Source organism: Eurytemora carolleeae, unplaced genomic scaffold (assembly GCF_000591075.1).
Source record: "Eurytemora carolleeae unplaced genomic scaffold, Eaff_2.0 scaffold352, whole genome shotgun sequence".
Classification (NCBI taxonomy): domain Eukaryota; kingdom Metazoa; phylum Arthropoda; class Copepoda; order Calanoida; family Temoridae; genus Eurytemora; species Eurytemora carolleeae.
Window position 1 is genome coordinate 150,875 of NW_019396295.1, and position 21,254 is coordinate 172,128.

The 21,254-nt window shown below is 33.1% G+C and overlaps 1 protein-coding gene across 1 annotated transcript in view; it reads left to right on the top strand.

The window, feature by feature from the left end:
* The window catches only part of LOC111700386 (phosphatidylinositol 4,5-bisphosphate 3-kinase catalytic subunit alpha isoform), a 44,085-nt gene that overhangs the window by 12,709 nt on the left and 10,122 nt on the right, over positions 1–21,254 (top strand). Inside the window, exons 2-29 of the mRNA XM_023471272.1 lie at positions 466–471; positions 3,824–3,893; positions 5,543–5,641; positions 6,295–6,415; positions 6,789–6,863; positions 7,227–7,290; positions 7,569–7,629; positions 7,957–8,023; positions 8,249–8,324; positions 9,384–9,487; positions 10,714–10,809; positions 10,950–11,011; positions 11,642–11,745; positions 12,080–12,152; positions 12,604–12,640; positions 14,489–14,566; positions 14,652–14,702; positions 15,382–15,453; positions 15,956–16,017; positions 16,469–16,602; positions 16,864–16,927; positions 17,006–17,072; positions 17,390–17,484; positions 17,787–17,901; positions 19,366–19,435; positions 19,583–19,679; positions 20,214–20,331; positions 20,625–20,719. Coding sequence (XP_023327040.1) covers positions 5,544–5,641; positions 6,295–6,415; positions 6,789–6,863; positions 7,227–7,290; positions 7,569–7,629; positions 7,957–8,023; positions 8,249–8,324; positions 9,384–9,487; positions 10,714–10,809; positions 10,950–11,011; positions 11,642–11,745; positions 12,080–12,152; positions 12,604–12,640; positions 14,489–14,566; positions 14,652–14,702; positions 15,382–15,453; positions 15,956–16,017; positions 16,469–16,602; positions 16,864–16,927; positions 17,006–17,072; positions 17,390–17,484; positions 17,787–17,901; positions 19,366–19,435; positions 19,583–19,679; positions 20,214–20,331; positions 20,625–20,719 — 2,156 coding nt within the window. The 5' untranslated portion in view covers positions 466–471; positions 3,824–3,893; position 5,543. The remainder of the gene's footprint in view (positions 1–465; positions 472–3,823; positions 3,894–5,542; positions 5,642–6,294; positions 6,416–6,788; positions 6,864–7,226; positions 7,291–7,568; positions 7,630–7,956; positions 8,024–8,248; positions 8,325–9,383; positions 9,488–10,713; positions 10,810–10,949; positions 11,012–11,641; positions 11,746–12,079; positions 12,153–12,603; positions 12,641–14,488; positions 14,567–14,651; positions 14,703–15,381; positions 15,454–15,955; positions 16,018–16,468; positions 16,603–16,863; positions 16,928–17,005; positions 17,073–17,389; positions 17,485–17,786; positions 17,902–19,365; positions 19,436–19,582; positions 19,680–20,213; positions 20,332–20,624; positions 20,720–21,254) is intronic.

The window sequence follows — 21,254 nt, forward strand, 5'->3', positions numbered from 1 at the left end:
AATTTTTTTTAAAAAGTAGGGGGGGGGGGGGGGGGGGGGGGGGGGGGGGGGGGGGGGGGGTCCAAAAGTCGTTCACTAGGATGGACCCGGGTTCTGTCCTAGAGAACATTTTTTGAACCTCGGCCCCATTTCCCCCTCCTGTCAATTTTTTACATGACCTTGATTTCAACTATTTTCAACAAAAATATATATTTTGCATTATTTCAGTGTTAGGTTAGGACAGTTTCTGGGCCTAGCGCTGCGGCTAGGATAGGCTAGGGGGTCGAGCGCTGCGGCCACATGTCAAGCTTTATCCATGTGTGCCTTAAAACTACTTAAAATCGATAAAAAGTTATGTACAAAATTGATAGGAGGGGAATGCTAAAACCGCTCTCAGGGAAATTATCATTTATAATATCTAGATATGAGAAGTATGTAAAAAAATTCTAAAAAATGTTCTAGTTTCTATTGTTGGGACAAAAAGAGCCAAAAAAAGATTGCATAAAAAGTAAACAGATAGGCCAAATTAAACAAAAAAGAATATGTCGAAAAATAAAAAGCAAAGAAAATATACTGAAAGAAAACAATATACTCGACCAAAATGCATCGAAATTCGTAAATATCGAATACTAGCTGAAGGGCCTGAATCTGCCCGTGGAAAAAAAAAAAAAAAAATTTCAGCCAAATCGTTCCAGTTGTTTTGCCGGCTATAGGCAACATATATATGAATGCCTTGTTTTATTATATAGATAATAATATTTTCTGCATATTAATGTGGTATTTGCACCCTTATGAATTTCAAAAGAAAACCGTCTGAAATTTTCTTCATGAAAATAATCTAAACATAAACATATAGACATAAAAACATATAGACATATAGACATCAAATGCTCAGATCTAAAATTTTTGATTTTAACCTATTTATATTTAGAAAGTGAACAAGACGTCTGAGAGTGATTACGACACATTTAAAGAGTTTTCTAAAATCTACAATACAATGTCAGAGATCTGCTTCGACAGGGAGAATATTCAACAACATTAAAACATCTTTTCCTCTTAAGTTTTTTCTTCTTCAATGATAATATTTTTCTTCTCAGCAAAGTGTAGACATTTTACACTGCTTAGTTTTATTCAAATTCTTAAGTTAACAAAAACTTAGGGTATACCGATTTTTGGACCTTCACAGCCAACTCCAAGTAGAACTATACTTGATCCTATTTTTAACGCGTTTATTATGTATTTTTTATCAATTATTGGTTAGGTTAAGTTCAGCCAGTTTTTGGGGCCTAGCGCTGCGGCTAGGATAGGCTAAGGGAGCCGAGCGCTGCCACTAGGACTGGCAAGGGGGAAGGGGTCGACCGTTGCGGCTAAGATATGCTAGGGAGCCGGACGCTGCACTGTGCAGGGGGGAGGGGGGCAAAAATCTGGGTAATCACCATAAATTAAATAATATCCAAATGATTTTTAAATATTGAATTGAAGAATGAGAATTGAGCAGTCTGAACAAATGATAATTAAAATTAATTTTTGTTTGTTTTAATAAAATATTTCTCATGAAGATGTGTTTGGGATTTTGGTTCAGATCAGGTAATCCTTGAACTTAAACTCATCATTTTTTCTTTTATTCAGTCGAACATTGTACATGAATACATACCAAGAAATTGGAATCCAATCTTTTGTTTTTGTTTCTTAACTATGCATCCCTAAGTAAGAAATGATCCCTTCACACCTATTCTACGTAATAATTGAAATATAAAATAATTTGTGAAAAGTAGGACATACCTAAACCTCTGATTGATTGATTAATTGATAATCAGTCTCATAAAAGGACTGTAAGAGTAGTTTCATGTGAGTTTCTATTTGTAAAGTGGAATGTGTGATCCACGGCGGTAACCGTAAAAGCTTAAAAGCATGAATTAGATATCCATTTTTGTATTTTTGAACGCTGATAATTTTCATTGTGGTTTCTCCATAGAAGTTATTTCAGAAATTCACTGATAATTGCAAAAACAGTCCCTTTAAGCCGTTGCCTGCCGGTCTCTGTCAATTCCAAGGTTCACTGAATTCACATTCCTTAAATCAATGCTTCGGATCTGTTTAATTTTGAAGCGGATCCGGATACTGGAGATTTCTTTTACAAAATAAGAAGTTTCAAATTATTTTCTTTTTTTTTCGCTTATTTTTATGCTTAGACTATGAACCATATAAAGGTAAAAAATTGTAATAATCGCTCTATTTTCATCAGTTCAGATTTGGGATTTGAGAGTGTAAAGTTTTTTTTCCTCCAGTGTTTTTCGTCGATATTTTGCCCCCGAACTGGATCCGTGGATCCAAAATGTAGCGGATTCAATGGATCCGGATTCTAAGCACTGCTTAAAATACTTTTACAGTAAAAATAACATAAACATTTATTTCAGGTTTTAGGACGAGAGGATAGATGTATAATGAGATGTGCTCAGAACTATTTAGAGGTTTAAATATTAATTAACATAGTGTAACTTTAGGCAGTGATTGCAGGGTATATATTTTCTTGAAAAATATCATTAAAATGATATTTTTGTCCAATATGCAATAAATGTTTCCTGAATCTAGGATAACTAGGGATTTAGGGATTTAGGAATTATAAAAAATGAATGCTTAAAATTAAGAAGTATCCAGGGGGGGGGGGGCTTACCAGCCGGTAAACAATTTTTCTTTTCCACCTCCTCAAATCTTCGGAATCTTTCAGCCCCTCCCCCCCTTGCCAAGGGAAAATAATTTTTCAAATTAATATTCCTGAGCGCTTATGGAGTAACTGTTTTGGGTGTAAAGGTCCAGTTAGAGCAGAGGCGGGACAGTGCTGCATGCGCCTGGAGGCGGTCTGGGGGGTCCATAGCGGGGCTTCTTTTTCAGATTTCATTTCCTTATGATTCCTTATGATCCATATCTGCTGGATCAGCAACAATTAATTTACAAAAAAACTAAAAAGAGAAAAGATAACCCCAGTTGATATCTGAATGGTCAGTTAAGTTTCAGCTAAGAAAGGAAATGAAAAAAATATATGGGTTCAGAATTTTGTGTCTCATTAAAATAAATCAGTATTTTTTTTACATGAAGGATCAGAATCTAAACCAGGATTCATTTTTCAGGACGGATTCAGGATCTGGATCCGCATCCAAATTCTAAGTGATTCTGTTTGAGGTTTGCTAACTAAAATCAAAATTTCGGGAATTTCTGCAAAAAATTGTGTGAGATTATTAATCATAACGATTATAATACTTTTATTAATGTGCTGTCTAAAGTTACGTTTACAATTTTGAAGAAAGTGTATTTCTGTTTTTACAAAGGTTGTTTACTTTAACTTAATAAAACCTTTTGCAGATGACAAAAGTGGTTGGAGCGACATTTACTGAGGAACAAGCTGGAATTATTACTACACTTGAAACTAGTAGCAGCTAGTAGCAATTAATCACAATTATTAAATTAATATTAATTACATATTGTAGAAATAATTATTTATTATAATTGCATGTTTTTCACATTAAAGTGATAACCAGAAAACAATGGATTAGGAATAAAACATTATAGCAATACTGCAAATAGTTTTATTAGACACTTAATTAATCAGTAATTTAGTTAAATGCGTCTGTTTATACTGCACAATTTCTGTGTCTCATGCTCATTGGGCTAAAGTTAAAAAAGCTAAAAATTTGCATTCTGGTTATCACTGTAGAATTTATAATACTTATTTAAATTTTTCCATTAATTGTTTAATTTTTTGGCTCAATACAACGTGTTGAACGTTGATTTAAACTTTGTGATGGCCGCTGATAAATGCTGATTTTTTTGTATACTGATAATTTTTCAGAAGTTGAAGTTAAGTAAAATGTGGTTTTAACTTTATTAAGAGAAGGTTACCTTATACCTTTCAAAAAGTAAGTATTTCTACTGTTAGTGAAGTGTGCAGGTACTTGTGTTTACTTAAATCTGTGTTGATATTAAAGGTATTGTTCACGTAATTTTAATTGACCCCCAAAGATTGAAATGTTCGATTCACAACGGTACTTTTGAACCCTTAAGCTTTATCTGAACATTAATTTGGAAGATTTTGACGTTTGTTTAGGTTTTAAATGGTTAAATTCTGATAATTTCTAAATATATGCTTTCCCGCTGTAGAAATGCGCATGTCTCTTTGAAGAGGAACCTCAATTAAAAAAAATAGTTTTTAAAATTCTAAACATTGAAATCTAATTCATACTTGATCAGACAAAGCTGTTAGGGGTACTTTTGTGAAACGGTCATTGCCATATGTGCATAGAGGTTCACTTGATATTACGCGTACAGTCCCTTTAAATGAATCGTAACTATGTCAGCATGTTAATTCATGTGACTCAGTATTCTCTTATTATTATCTCAGATTGATTGTGAATCGATAATGAAACTTGTAAAGTGAAGTGCCACAAAAGTGTTGTTGAAAATATCTTTTTTATCGTACTGCAATATGTGTAAAAATGACATAGACTGATGATAGTTAAAGTGCCACAAAAGTGTTATTGAAAATATCTTTTTATCGTACTGCAATCTGTGTAAAAATGACATAGACTGATGATAGTTGAAGTGCCACAATAGTGTTATTAAAAATATACTTTTTTATCGTACTGCAATGTGTGTAAAAATGACATAGACTGATGATAGTTGAAGTGCCATAATAGTGTTATTAAAGATTTTTTTTATTGTACTGCAATGTGTGTAAAAATGGCATAGACGATGATAGTTGAAATGCCACAAAAGTGTTATTGAAAATATATTTTTTTATTGTACTGCAATGTGTGTAAAAATGACATAGACTGAATTCCGATTGATTAACAAGAAATGTAAAGGAATGTGCTGAGTAGCTGTATTTAATAATAAATACAGTTTAAATTATCTTGTTTCGTTGATCTAGTTTTATAGGAAACATCTTCCTTGTTAGTTGTCTAGAAAACCTTCTTCATTTTTCAATTTACTTGGCATCCATGGTGCTCTTTCTAGTAACAATTTCAGGGCACTGATGATTCTTTCATTGTTATCCAAGAAATAATATCTTTCCCAGATTCTTCTTTTTTATTTGGTGTATTTTTGAAAACAAAGAATGTCGACATTTTTTGTTAAAATTTATCAATTTGACCATTCACTAACCTTACCTGCAGTGTATGATCCTTGTAGTTTTGTATACAATGTAAACTTTATTTGTACATTACAGCTATAATACAGATCTTATTTGACTGAATATTTGTACTAATTGTAGCATATAAAAACGAGAAAAATAATTCGCAAAAATATACAAATGCAATTTGAAATATTGTTGTACATGAAACTTATGAGACCTAGTAATTTCTCGTATTTTACTTCTGTTTGGTTTTTGGAATAAAGAAAGGGGGGGGGGTTGACTTTCAGATCGCTTCACTGATAAATACTTTTTGTTTTTTACACACCCACAATGTCGTCTTCTTCTTCCTCTCTGTTCTCTCATCTTTGGAGGGATTTTTTATTTGTTATTTTTTTTAATATTATTTTATATTTTTTATTTTAATATTTGTTGTAGAATGGCTCCGTCGTCTGGGGAACTATGGGGGCACCATCTTATGCCGGAGAGTGTTTATGTTGACTGTCTTCTTCCTAACGGGGTTATTGTTCCACTCAGGTAATAGAAACCTTTTTTTACAAGATTTTGATGAACGTGTTTATAAAATTTATGCAACCCTTCTACACAAAGGGACTGTAAACGTAATTTTAAACAACCCGTGACGTACAACGTTTTCCTTTCCGTGACGTAGATAGTAGATATTATAATTATCAAAGAAAAGTTCCGGAATACTATTTGTAAGTGTACACTCGCGGTTTCCAGGCAATAAATTTTCAGTCACGAAAATAAGAAAATACACGTAACACTTGACCCGCCAAAGGTTTAAATCGCACCGATGTGAATCGGACATGTCACTTCATATACAAATGGAAAATAAGGGAATTAACATTAACTGTTTCATTAATGTAAGAGTAGGTTGCGTCATATGATTCTTAAATATTTTTTCTGGTCTGAATTTTAGTCCGAAATATTTAAACTTTTTTATCCAAAAATTAATAAATTCAAAGTTCCTCAGTGAAATTCAATTTGGAAACGTAAATCTGGCCGATAATTCTATACAATAAAACTCTTCGCTTATATATATCTATATATAAATTTGGCTTGTTTGTAAATATTGGCTAACTTTTTTAAGAGAACCAATGGGTGGAAGTAACATAGCCTAAAAAACGCCTGGCTCTTCAGCTTGTATTATAATTTGATTTTGTTTGCAGATGTTTGCGGGATACATCCCTGGAGAATATAAAGAAGGAACTATGGGGTGTAGCGGAACAGTATCCATTGTATCATAAACTTCAAGAACCTTCAGCTTATATTTTTGTTTCAATTACTCAGGTATTCATTTGAACGTTTATCTTTGTATTTATTTCAGGTTGTATATTTTCCTCCAGATCTTTAAAAATCATTCCCTTCCCGTTACGTTTGGGGGGGGGGGATAATTATTTACTTTTACTTTTCCGTCCATATCAATTATCATAATCAGAGAACAAAAATTTTAATTTATTCACCTTCGAGCAAAATTCTTGTTCCCATTTAATTCCTTTAAAATAAATTTTGTTTCAATCTAAATCAAAACTTGTCAGATAAAATAAAACTATTTGTTGCACTGAGTGAGAACTCACAATACAATTTATGTAAACTACGAGGCCATAGTTATATTGCCTGGTTTGGGTGTTCTGGATTTTGTAATCCATTATATCTATCCTAGGATGCTGAAAGAGAGGAGTATTATGACGAGACAAGACGTCTTTGTGATCTTCGTCTGTTCCAGCCCGTTCTTAAGGTGAAAGGTGACTTTGCTTAAAAATGTCATGGTATAAATCCCTATAATTTCAGTCCGTTCTTAAGGTGACATTCATGTAATATTTTTTTTTCAACCGTCCCAATGGCGACCAACCTTTGTTTTACTTCATGGTGTAAATCCCTCATATTTTATGTGGAAAAGAGTCTAGTTGTTCCACATCTTATAGTCACTTTTCAAGTGTTAATATGTATGGGTTTGAGGTAGATTTGGACAAGGTGCGCAGACGATTTTGTAAAACTTGAATTTTCATTCTTCTTTTAATAATGTTACATTCTTGTTTCTCCGTCTCTGTTAACTCTACACATGACACCTGATTTTGTTATAGGAATTGTTTTATTTTAGATTGTTGAGCCGGCAGGAAACAAGGAGGAAAAAATGCTTAAATATGATATTGGGGTCGCTCTAGGTACGTAAGCGTTATAAACTTAAAGTCTTGGGAACATTTGCAAACCAAAGCAGGAAACGTAATGAAACATTCTGAAAATGAAAATAGTTTCTAAAACAGGAAAATTGTTGAAACACCGTTGTGAAATGTAGAAAAATGGGCAAAAAGTAGAGAGAAATTGAGAAAATGTTATGAAACTTCAGTGATTACACGGGGCAAAAATAAGATGATCAAGATTCACTTCGTGAATAACTATGGATAAAGGCCTGGAAAACATTCTTTAATTTTTGATTGTACAGGAATCCCTATTCACGAGCTGGACGATGAAATGAACAAGAACTCGGAGGTTATGGAATTCAGGTTTGAAATTAATTTAATGGAATGAAATCCCTAATTACATCTTTAACTGTTTCAAAATGTCCATAAATGTTTGAAATTGTCAATGAATTTCTCTGATGTGTCTATATCTCTCTCTTAAAGTCTGTAAACTTCTCAGAACGTCTTTAACTGTTGCCAAATGTCGCCAAATGTCTCTAAATGTCTTTTAATGTTTTTAAATGTCTCCAAATGTCTCCAACTGTCTATAAATGTCTAAAAATGTTTATAAATGTCTATAAATGGCTATACATGTCTATAAATGTCTCTAAATGTCTCTAAATAAAAAATATAGCAATAATTGTAATCTAGAAAAAATATTCTGAGCGTATGTAAGTCTGCTATTGAAGAAAGACAAAGGAATGGGGATGAATCACAGGTATTATAATACACAGTGGGTTTTGTAGTGAGCGGAATTCATCACAGTGGGCTTGAAGTAATCAGCATTTTATGAAAGTTTATTCCTAATTAGTTTGCTTGTTTGTTAGATAACTTTTGGTTGGTTGGTTGTTGTTTGATTGATAGATCGAATGACTTCTGATTGATTAATTGATTGATTGATTAATTGATTGATTGGTTGATTGATTGATATTATTCCCATCAGGTTTTGTACGAGCATCCCCCTGAAATTGAGCAGTATCCAGATCTTCCTAAAAGTCTAGCTGATAAGCTAGAAAAAGGTCTTTTTCTCCATTTATATTTACATATTTGTACAGTCCGATACATTTATATTTACATATTTGTAATACATTTATATATACATATTTATACAGTCCGATACATTTATATTTACATATTTGTATAGTCCGATACATTTATATATATATATTTGAACAGTCCGATACATTATTATTTACATATTTATACAGTCCGATACATTTATATTTACATATTTATACAGTCCGATACATTTATATTCACATATTTATACAGTCCGATACATTTATATTTACATATTTATACAGTCCGATACATTTATATTTACATATTTGTATAGTCCGATACATTTATATTTACATATTTGTACATTCCGATACATTTATATTTACATATTTGTATAGTCTGATACATTTATATTTACATATTTGTACAGTCCGATACATTTATATTTACATATTTGTATAGTCCGATACATTTATATATACATATTTGTATAGTGCGATACATTTATATTTACATATTTGTACAGTCCGATACATTTATATTTACATATTTGTACAATCCGATACATTTATATATACATATTTGTATAGTCCGATACATTTATATTTACATATTTATACAGTCCGATACATTTATATTTACATATTTGTACAGTCCGATACATTTATATTTACATATTTGTATAGTCCGATACATTTATATTTACATATTTGTATACAGTCCGATACATTTATATTTACATATTTATACAGTCCGATACATTTATATTTACATATTTGTACAGTCCGATACATTCATATTTACATATTTATACAGTCCGATACATTTATATTTACATATTTGTATAGTCCGATACATTTATATTTGCATTCCCATACATTTATATTTACATATTTATACAGTCCAATACATTTTTGGTTGTCAAATGTAAATACTTTGTTATTATTTCCCTTGGAATCATTAGATCCAAATATATATCTAGTTTTTTTTTGCTCTCAAAAGTTCCTAATTGTTTACTATTGTAAATTAGATTAGTCATTGAAATAAGTAAATTTTATAGTCTAATCTTGTGTTAGGTTCTATCCTAATTGCAATCTGGCAGCTGACCGCTCAGTGCCAGAAGCAGAAATACACAGTTGCTGTTCTGCCAACATCAACACCACTAGACGTCATTAAAGAGGTCAGAGTTTTAATTTTTAGTCAATAGATGTCAAATACGAGGTTAGAGTTTTTAATATACACCGTTAGATATCATTAAGAAGGTCAGACTTTTAACTTTTAGTCAATAGATGTCATATAAGAGGTTAGAGTTTTAATTATACACCGCTAGATATCTTTAAGGAGGTCAAAGTTTAAACTTTTAGTCAATAGATGTTATAAAAGAGGTCAGAGTTCTAAGTTTTAACAATTCAGCGTTATATATCTTTAAAGAGGTCAAAGTTTAAACTTTTAGGCAATAGATGTCATAAAAGTGGTCAGAGTTCTGAGTTTTATCAATTCAGCGCTAGATATCATTATTCATTAAGTAGGTCAGAGTTGTTAGTCAATAGATGTCATGATACCTTTGCATTTACACTATTTGATACTCTTTGTCTTAATTATGTAATAAAAAAATTTCAAATGTTAAATTAAATTGTTTTATCTAATTGTAGATATCTTAAATCTGCAAATTTTTTTAAAAATCATTTTAAATTTCTAATTTTAAAAATATTACTTTTTTTTAAACATTTGACGGTTTTATACGTTTTTCCTACTTCCTCAGGAATCCCCTTGATTTGAAGAGTTGGAATCTAGGAACCGGTTTGTCTGAGAGAGAAAGTCGTCTTTGTATAAACGTTTCAATTTGTTAAATCATGATTGAGCACGAAAACTCTTATTTTCTTGCTAATTATAAAATCGAAAGATTTCATTTTTTGTTATAAAATGGCTGACACATGATGTCATTGAAATATGATAATTTTAGATTTTATTGGACTGTTGTTACTGAAAAAACGTTTAAATAGTGTCAATGCAAAGGTATCATTCCTTTCCGCTGAAATTCTAAATAAATCGGCTTTTCTCCGGTCATAGATATCTTTGAGAATTAAGTCTAATACCAATGATTAGCTAATAGGCTAATTAGTTTACCTTGAAATTACCCAAATTAGTGAACGGTCCCTTTAACTTTTGACTGCTGAATGGCATTAAAAATGCCATGGTTAATTTTACACTACTAGATGTCATCAATCAGAAAAGGTCAGAGTTTTATTTTTTAGTCAATAGATGTCAGTCAAAAGGTCAGCGGTTTAACTATTATCCGTTAAATATCATTAAACAGGTCAGGTTCAAGGTCTCATACGATTGATTGATTGATTGATTGATTCGGAAAGTTGTCACTTTGCAAATTATAAATCTTTGATAAATTAGGCAATCTTCAAGTCTATCAAGAACTCTAAGGAGTACCCCAAGCTTGAGGATAAGAGGAGGGTAGTGGAACAGTTTCATGATCATTATTTACTTAAGGTACAATTAATTTTTTATCTAATTTAAATTGTATTTATGATGTAATTATGTAATGGATTTTTACAATTATTTTGTTGATATTGCTGATTTTGATTTAAAGTGAATGAAGGATTCGATTGATCAATTGATTTTATTTTAAGGTGGCTGGTAGTGATCAATATTTCTTAAAATCTTGTCCCATATCTCAGTATCGATATATCAGGTCCGTTCGTTTTTATTTTTAGTTCAGGATGGGGCAAAAATGAATAACAAAAATAATAAAATATAATTGTTTTTTATTTGAACATTTTAATTGTGGTTTTCTATAAAAGTGACTCGCGGATTTCTGCAATTACGTCAATATTCACTTTAAAGGAAAATTACTTTTTCCCTTAAAACTTAATTTTTGGCGTTGAACCACTTAGAGAACGCAATGGTAAGAATAAAGTTTTAAGAAGTTAATAATTATTTGCAACTACTTACAGGGAAGTTAAGGGAATTTTACTTTACTAAGGGTTGGTCGAGGGAACCCGTGGTTAGTCAAATTTTTAATCTCCCGAAAAAGTAGTTGTACACAATTTTATCGTCTTATGAAATGAAAATGCGAGATTTTTTTCCTAAAGACTTTGCAGAACGGGTGGTTATTTTACATAACTGTCCAAAGGGACGATGAGTAACATAATTTCCCTCTGTTGGGGGAATCATAGGTCTGTAATGTTGGTCAAAAGGCGGTAAGAAGCATTAAGAGGGGGGGGGGGAAGGTTAAGTTAATAACTCGTAATATAATTGTGGTTTCTTTTCCACCTACAAAGTTAATGATCATTAAATATGTTATAGATATTTGTATATTTAGGCAATGTATAACGAAGCGTGAGACCCCGCATTTGATGATAATGTCCCGAGACACTATTTACAATAATATTACTAAATTTGATTCTACTAATGCTCTTAACCCAGGTAAATTATACTTTACAGAGTTCCTATCAGATACAAATAGTTTTAGTCAGGTTTTCTGACCAAAGTGAGTTATTGGGAGCTGAGAGTGCAATATAATAGAGACAATTTTATTGATTATTTCATGCTTATATCAATTTTTTACGGTGTATTAATGCTAAGTAATCGCGCAAAATCGATCGTTGAAATAAAATAAATAAAATGGCAAAGTTAACAAAATTGAACACGTGTTTGACATTTTTGATCAGTATTCTCTGTTTCCCATCAATTAAGCAAATCCTTAAATTTTTGGCACTTCCTTAATGAGAAATACAATCTTGAGTTTGCATTTCTCTAGGATATTCGAGGAAGAACATCAGCCAGAGCCAGGGACAGACGGACTCACTCTGGAGGGTTAATCATACTTTCAGGTAGGGAGTACACAAGGGAGTACATTGGGGAGTAAATTTGGGAGTACATTAGAGAGTACATCAGGGAGTACATCAGGGAGTACATCAAGGAGTACATCAAGGAGTACATCAAGGAGTACATCAAGGAGTACATCAAGGAGTACATCAAGGAGTACATCAAGGAGTAAATCAGGGAATAAATCAGGGAGTACATAAGGGAGTGTATTTTGAGTATTGATTATTGCGTGAAAATGAGTACATTTGATTGTATGTTTGGACGAGTCATTATCTAACTCAATGTGTCTGTTTTCATTTATCTATCTATCTTTCTATCTACCGAAATATCTGTCTATCTATTTATTTATCTATCTATTTACTTACTTATCTATCCTATTTATCTACCTGCATTGCATATCTATCTATCTATCTATCCATCAATCTATTTACCCACCTAAATCTATGAATGTTTCAGGGTTCATATAATCAGTGCAAACTACGTCAATGTCAAGGTATGGAACTAATTACCTTTAGTCGATTCACTCATATACAGGGGTACTCACAAAAAATGAGACTGAAAAAACGACCTAGCACTCTAAAATTATGACAAACGGACGGTTAAATCATGTTTTTTTTTCAACTTAGTCTTTTAATGTTTTATTAAATGATTTTGCAAAGATAAATACAAGTTTATGGTTTCACGGAATCATGAATATAAGGAAAAATACTTATACTAAGGTCCTTACAGTCGTCTCTGAAGTATCATTCTTTGCGGGTAACTTTGTGTATGTATATATATATATACAGGGTGAGTCGAAAAAGTGTGATTTGCGGCGCCCGTTGCAAAATTGTACCTTTTTTTGTGCAACTCTCCTGTATGGTGTTTTTTCAATTTTGTAATTTTTTGGTACTCCCATGAGCCAAAAGAAAATCCGCGAATCTTTTTTTTCTCTCAAAATCAAAAGTTTAGAAAAGCAAAAATGTGCATTCATATTATTTCGCTCTAAATCTAAAATTTATTAAAATTGAATTACAAAATCACAGAAAATTGGCATAATTGTAATAAGAAAATTCGCAATTTTTAGTTCTGGGCTAATTTTTAAGGAAAAGTTATTTTAATTCTCTAGTTCCTTTCTTCTTAGTATACTCTAAAGTATTAAATATACGCTGTTTAGTTGAAACCTTAAGAATCATTGAAAAACAATTTTTCCGTAAAAATTATACCAGAACTGAAAATTGCGAATATTCTAATTACAATTTTGCAAATTTTCTGAGATTCTGTGATACAATCTTTTTAAAATTTAAGATTTCGATAGAACCAATTTATTCACACATTTTTGTGTTTCTGAACTTTTGATTTTGAAAGAAAAAAAGGTTCGGTTTTTTTTGGACCATTGAAGTACCAAAAAAATACAAATTTTCAAAAAATATTTTTAAAAACACCATACAGAAGAATTGCACAAAAAAGTTACACTTTTGCACCAGGCGCCGCAAATCACACTTTTTTTTACTCACCCTGTATATATATAGATATTTGCAATTTAAATACATAAATAAATAGAGGAAGATAAATATTCCAAGGTGATGTGCTGCACCCTTACGATGACGGTTTGGGGGTTCCCTCTCAGATCTTTTTATCAATTCATATTTCTTACATATCGCCACACAAACAAATGGAAGCTAAAATTGAGATTTACCTTTCAGCTATACATGTATCTAGGATGTGGATATGATCTATGTAAGAGTATATATATCTATGTATCTAGGATGTGGATATGATCTATGGACAAGTATATATATCTATGTATCTAGGATGTGGATATGATCTATGGAGGAGTATATATATCTATGTATCTAGGATGTGGATATGATCTATGGAAGAGTATATATATCTATCTAGGATGTGGATAGGATCTATGGAAGAGTATATATATCTATGTATCTAGGATGTGGATATGATCTATGGAAGAGTATATATATTTATGTATCTATGATGTGGATATGATCTTTGTAAGAATATATTTAACTATGTATCTAGGATGTGGATTTGATCTATTTAAGAGTATATATATCTATGTTTCTAGGATGTGGATATGATCTATGTAAGAGTATATATATCTATGTATCTAGGATGTGGAAATGATCTATGTAAGAGTATATATATCTATGTATCTAGGATGTGGATATGATCTATGTAAGAGTATATATATCTATGTATCTAGGATGTGGATATGATCTATGTAAGAGTATATATATCTATGTATCTAGGATGTGGATATGATCTATGTAAGAGTATGTATATCTATCTATCTAGGATGTGGATATGATCTATATAAGAGTATATATATCTATGTATCTAGGATGTGGACATGATCTATGTAAGAGTAGGTATATTCCATGGAACAGAGCCCCTCTGTATTATCAAGGAGACAAAGCATGTAAGTATTTTGTTTAACCATTTTTATACCATTGATTAGAAATGTTCTTTTATAAACAAATTTAATTTTATGATAACAATTTTAGGTTGATTATACTAATCCTAAATGGGATGAATGGGTTGATCTAGATATAAAGGTAAACAATTTATTTTTAAACTTTCATATCGGAGATTAAACTTAAAAAAAATATTTACATTTTTTTTAAATGAACTAAGTTTTTGCCACAAACTCGTATGTTCTAATCCCTTTATCTTTGCAACCCAATGTCGTAGACCTTTGACATTTTAAATTAAGAGTACTTGTGAGATCAAAGACCTAAGTTTGAAAGATTAAAGATTTATACAATCAGGTTGCTAAGATATAGGGATGAGAAAAATTGTTGTCGTGACAACTCAATTTCTTTGATGTTTGTCTTTTCAATGTTAGGTGGATTTTTTTCATGTTTTTTTTTGTCCTGAATCCAGATCTGTGTATATTTTATTCCGTCTAAAAAGCAGGATCATAACAACTGAGATACCAATCACCTATTAGTACGAAGAGAGGCATGGGTAGAGCCCACGTCACCGCACTATCCCCAACGGGAGAAGCGGGGTGTCATTGGCGGTTGGCCACACAGGCCAAAGTGTGTACCACCAAGCATGGGTCAAGTTCAATGGCGTACTGCCACAAACCCTCTGTACACTTACCAGATGCATGAAGGTCCTGTCGGCACCTTTCATGAAAATGATAATACAAGAAAAGTCTTTTAAATACTAAAATGTACCTTCAAGCACTATAGAAAACCGGTTTCAAGCTGAATATTGTTTTGTAAACAGGTTCCAGATATTCCTCGATCAGCTAAACTATGTTTATCCATCTGTTCATCAAAGAAGCAACGTAGAAACAAGGTATATACAATACAATACAAACATGCAGTACTTTCTGTAAAAATCGTTTCATTTTTTCTTTCCGTCTATTTTGCTTGGACCAGCTTGAACCAGCTTGGACAAGTTTGGACCAGCTTGGACCAGCTAGGACCAGCTTGGACCAGCTTGGACCAGTTTGGACCAGCTGGGACCAGCTTGGACCAGCTAGGACTAGCTTGGACCAGGTTGGACCAGGTTGGACCAGCTAGGACCAGCTTGGACCAGCCTGGAGATAAAATTCAAATTAACTTTGAAATGAAATTAAATCTTCAGTTTGTATTTGAAAGGATCTTAAATATCAAATTTGGTACAGCAGTGTTCAGGGGGGCTTAAACCAAAGATTTTACTGATACGGGGGGGGGGGGCTGAGCCCCCAAATCTCCCCTCCCCCCGTGTACGCCACTTTTTCACACACGAACAATTTCTTTAAGAAAATTATAAAGGGTCGAGGTCTATATTCTTGATGACGACATGTTTGATGTAGGATAAGGAGGAGACCACAATGCTGTCCTGGGGGAACATGAACATGTTCGATTATACACACAAGTAAGTACACTATTTCTGTTTTTAATACGGATAAATGTAGTGATACGAAATAATATTGCGTTTTTCTCTCTCAAAGAGACTGTGAGCGTGTATTTAAGTGAACCTTCAAGCAAAGATAACAATGCCCGATTTACCTGATACCCTTGAAACCTTAATCTGATTGAAGATAACGTCTCTTATAACCAAAAATGCGTTTGTCAATTTTGCAGAGAAACCACAAAAGAAAATGAACAGTCTTCACATATTTTCTTTAACTCATTATTTTTCTGCCGATCCCGCACTTCAGCGAATGTTGAGTTGTTCTTGGTGTCCTTTAGTAATGATAATGATAATAATGATAATAATGATAATAATGATAATAATAATAATAATGTTAATAATGATAATAATAATGATAATAATGATAATACTACTAGTAATTGTAACAATCTCTAATATGTCTATTGTCTAGGTTACTATGTGATAAGACTCCGTTCTACCTCTGGGGAGTACCTAAAGGATTTGACGATTACTTAAACCCTCTCGGTATCATTGGGTCTAATCCTAACACAGACTCTCCTAGGCTAGAACTAGAGTTCGAGAAAAGTAAGTTTAATCCTTGCTTTTCATAAATATTATGAAGCGGTATATTATTTTAAGATTGCATAATTATTATTTAATATTCAAAGTTCATTCAATTTTTTTCTTCAAAATCTTTATTTTTTCCTTTAAAAAATATGATTCAGCGAAATTAGAAGCGATATTGAGGTCTTGGGAAACTCATTTTTAATAATGTAAAATCACAAAGGAAAACTCTAACGCTTAAAATAAAACCATTATAAAGTTTGTAAAATGATTTATTTTTAGGTGCAAATCCTATTCTTTTCCCGGATTACGATTCCATTAAAAACTACGCTTCTTTTATTAGCAGGTAATCAAATAGTAAGGAAAACTAGAAAATGTAATATTTATTTAATTAGATTTTATTTTTCTGGAACTTTTCTTTTAGTCAATGCATGGATAAAATGACGGAAAGACCGTCTGAAAAGGATAGGTTAGTCCTCAAGGATATAGAGGTAAGATAATCATATAAATAATTATTTGATAAATTGCTATTTTCCCACCTGTTTAACCAGAAACAGCTCAAGTATCCGGCGTGGCCCGTGCTATTTTAAATTTTTTCCAATTCTAAACGAACGTCTGTGTTTAAATGTTAACTTAAGTGATAAGCTACTATTTTTATGTTACCCAGTGTTTTTATCAAGTTATATTTCTCATAAGTATTCAATGTTTTGCTGGCCATATTGGGCACAAGCATACTAAATTAAACACATCCATATTTTGCTGATCTGCTTTATGGATATTTGTATGATAAATAACTTATCTTGTTTAGCTACGGGATCCCTTGTCTGAGATATCTGAACAGGAGAAGGTTCTACTCTGGACCTATAGGCATTATCTGAAGAAGATGCCAAACATTTTACCCAGGTACTTAATACTTATCCTTTCTACATCTGAGATTCAAGTATCTGTTCCTAGAAATATATTTCAATTTTACTTTTAATTGAAACTGATTTAGAGGTTAGATTTTTTTTTAAATGGCGCTAATCTATAACACCTGATCTCGATATCTAGGTGTTAACTCTGTGACAACAGCTCTATTTCATATTAACGTCATTTTTTTCCGATCTTCAGAGAAACAATTTAATTGTTCTGACCACAAAATATACAGATTACCACAGAAGTTTTGACCTCTGGCAGAGTTAAAAGTTAATCCTTTATTCTCTAAGGTTGCTGGATGCTGTAAAATGGGAGTCTAGAGACGAAGTTTCTGAGGTTTATATGTTATTGGAGGATTGGAAACCAGTCTCTACGCAGACATCTTTGGAGTTGCTGGACTGTAAGGTAGGATACCAGTCTCTACGCAGACATCTTTGGAGTTGCTGGACTGTAAGGTAGGATACCAGTCTCTACGCAGACATCTTTGGAGTTGCTGGACTGTAAGGTAGGATACCAGTCTCTACGCAGACATCTTTGGAGTTGCTAGACTGTAAGGAAGGAAACCAGTCTCTACGCAGACATCTTTGGTGTTGCTAGACTGTAAGGTAGGATACCAGTCTCTACGCAGAAATCTTTGGAGTTGCTAGACTGTAAGGTAGGAAACCATTCTCTACGTAGTCATCTTTGGAGTTTCTAGACTGTAAGGTAGGATACCAGTCTACGCAGACATCTTTGGAGTTTCTAGACTGTAAGGTAGGATATTAGTCTCTACGTAGACATCTTTGGAGTTGCTGGACTGTAAGGTAGAATACCAGTCTCTACGCAGACATATTTGGAGTTTCTAGGCTGAAAGGTAGGATACCAGTCTCTACGCAGGCATATTTGGAGTTGCTAGAGTGTAAGGTAGGATACCAGTCTACTCAGACATCTTTGGAGTTGCTGGACTGTAAGGTAGAATACCAGTCTCTACGCAGACATATTTGGAGTTTCTAGGCTGAAAGGTAGGATACCAGTCTCTACGCAGGCATATTTGGAGTTGCTAGAGTGTAAGGTAGGATACCAGTCTACTCAGACATCTTTGGAGTTGCTTGACTGTAAGGTAGGATACCAGTCTCTACGCAGACATCTTTGGAGTTTCGTGACTGCAAGGTAGGATACCAGTCACTACGCAGGCATACTTAGAATTGCTGGACTGTAAGGTAGGATACAAGTCTCTACGCAGACATATTTGGAGTTGCTGGACTGTGAGGTAGGCTACTTGTCTCCATCCAGACATACTTGGAGTTGTTGGACTGTAAGGTAGGATCTAGTCCCTACGCTTGCAGACTTGGTGTTGTTCGACTGCTAGGTAGGATACTAGTCTCCACGCAGACATCCTTGAAGTTGTTGGACTGTAAGGTAAGATTCTAGTCTCTATCCAGACAAACTTGCAGTTTCTGGACTGTAAGGTAGGATACTTGTCTCTGCGCAAGCATCCTTGGAGTTGCCTGACTGTAAGGTAGGGTACTCGTCTCTACGCAGACATATTTGGAGTTGCTAGACTGTAAGGTAGGATACCAGTCTATACGCAGGCATATTGGGAGTTATTGGTCTGTTAGGTAGCATACTAGTCTCCTAGCAGACATCCTTAGTTTTTGGCTGTAAGGTAGGATACTCGTCTCTACGCATACAACCCTGGAGTTGCTGAACTGTAAGGTAGGATACTTGTCTATACGTAGGCATATGATATTGGGAGTGGCTGGTCTGTTAGGTGTGATACTAGTCTCTACGCAGGATACAAACTTCTTCGCAGACAATGGCATTTTTGGATCATAATCTCAGCAAGGGCTTCTTTACTCTCTGTTGTGAAATTATTTTATATTATTTTAGTTTGCGGATTTACGAGTGCGAAAGTGTGCTGTAAAATGGTTGGATAAATCACTCTCAGATGAAGAATTAGGTAAGTTTGACTATTTTTACATTAGTTAATAAATTTCTATTAACCTTTCATACTATTTCTGGTTATATATTCAACATTTATGTTAGAATTTTCTTAAATTTTGAAGATGATTGAAATTTACAAATAAAGTTTATGTTTTATTTCTAGGCCTGTATTTACTTCAGCTTGTGCAAACATTGAAATATGAACAATACTTGGACAATCCTCTTTCTAAACTACTCCTCAGGAGAGCACTTCTTAATAGGTCAGTATAGGAGAGCACTTCTTAATAGGTCAGTATAGGAGAGCACTTCTTAATAGGTCAGTATAGGAGAGCACTTCTTAATAGGTCAGTATAGGAGAACATTTCTTAATAGGTCAGTATAGGAGAATAGTTCTAAAATCTTAATAGGTCAGTATAGAATAGTTCTTAATAGGTCAGTATAGGAGAGCACTTCTTAATAGGTCAGTATAGGAGAATAGTTCTAAAATCTTTATAGGTCAGTATAGAAGAGCATTTCTTACTAGGTCAGTATAGAAGAGCACTTCTTAATAGGTCAGTATAGAAGAGCACTTCTTAATAGGTCAGTATAAAAGAGCACTTATTAGGTCAGAATAGAAGAGCACTTCTTAAAAGTTAGGTCAATATAGAAGAGCACTTCTTAAAAGGTCACTTAGAACTGAAGAACAGTTCTTAATAGGTCAGCATATGAGAAAAGTCTTAAGAAAAATGCACGAATGAGGAGCCGCTCTTGACATCTATCGTCAATTCTTTTTTTTTAACTTTCTTTTATTTTAGAAAAATTGGGCATTTTTTCTTCTGGCACTTGAAATCTGAGATGTCAAGTCCGTGTCACATAATCCGGTTTGGTCTTCTTCTAGAGGCCTTCTGTCGGGGTCTAGGACCATCCCTGAAGGTAAACATAGAAATTGGGACACAACATTGAGACACAAAGATAGGACACAGAGATTGGACAGAAATAACCGGACGCACACTTTGAAAATAGGGACGTAGACAAAATTTTTTCGGTGGCCGGTGGGCTTAACCTATTAAAAGTTTTCAGCTGGGGGGGGGGGAGAAGGTGGAGCCTTTATTAAATCATAGTTTTCACTTCTGCATAGTGACACTCAGTCACCATAGCATTGCGTCTTATAAACGCCCCAGAGACGCTAAAGGGTATTAAAATACTTTATTAAAATTTTTGTTTAGGAATTGAACCGACAAGTTGAAGCGCTTGACAAACTAACGAAGCTGACAGATTCCATTAAAGAGCGAGCTAATGAACCAAGCGAAAAACGACTAAGGTTAGAATTTTTCATAGGGTGTTAATTAACTTGGTACTAACGAATCCTTGACACTATATCGACCAACATCATGGTACTTTTGATCTCAGCGCTCGGTCACCTATCCTGTCGCAGCCACAGAGCTCGGCTCAAAACTTGTCTTAAACTAACTCTAAAGTTTAAGGTTTTTATTTTACAAGTGTGGAGTTTTCGCCTAAATAAATAATAAGTGTACATAACATAAAGAGAATGTAGAATATAGACGTAATTTTAAGCGACTCCTTAACTTTTAAGAGAGCTATACCAGATTCACAATCGAACCCTTTAACCCTTTATAAGATCAACAATCTGAAAGATATCGTCATTTTCGATAGTAAGTGTTTAATTATGAAAATTTCCATCATTTTTTAATCGGAAAATCGCCACGTCACTAAAAGGGAGTGTTAGCGAAAATGAAAAGTTGCAATATTCGACTCGGATCGTAAAAAATCAAATTAATTCTAAACAAATCATTCAGATATTACAATCTATAATCATCGACTTTTTTCGACGCATT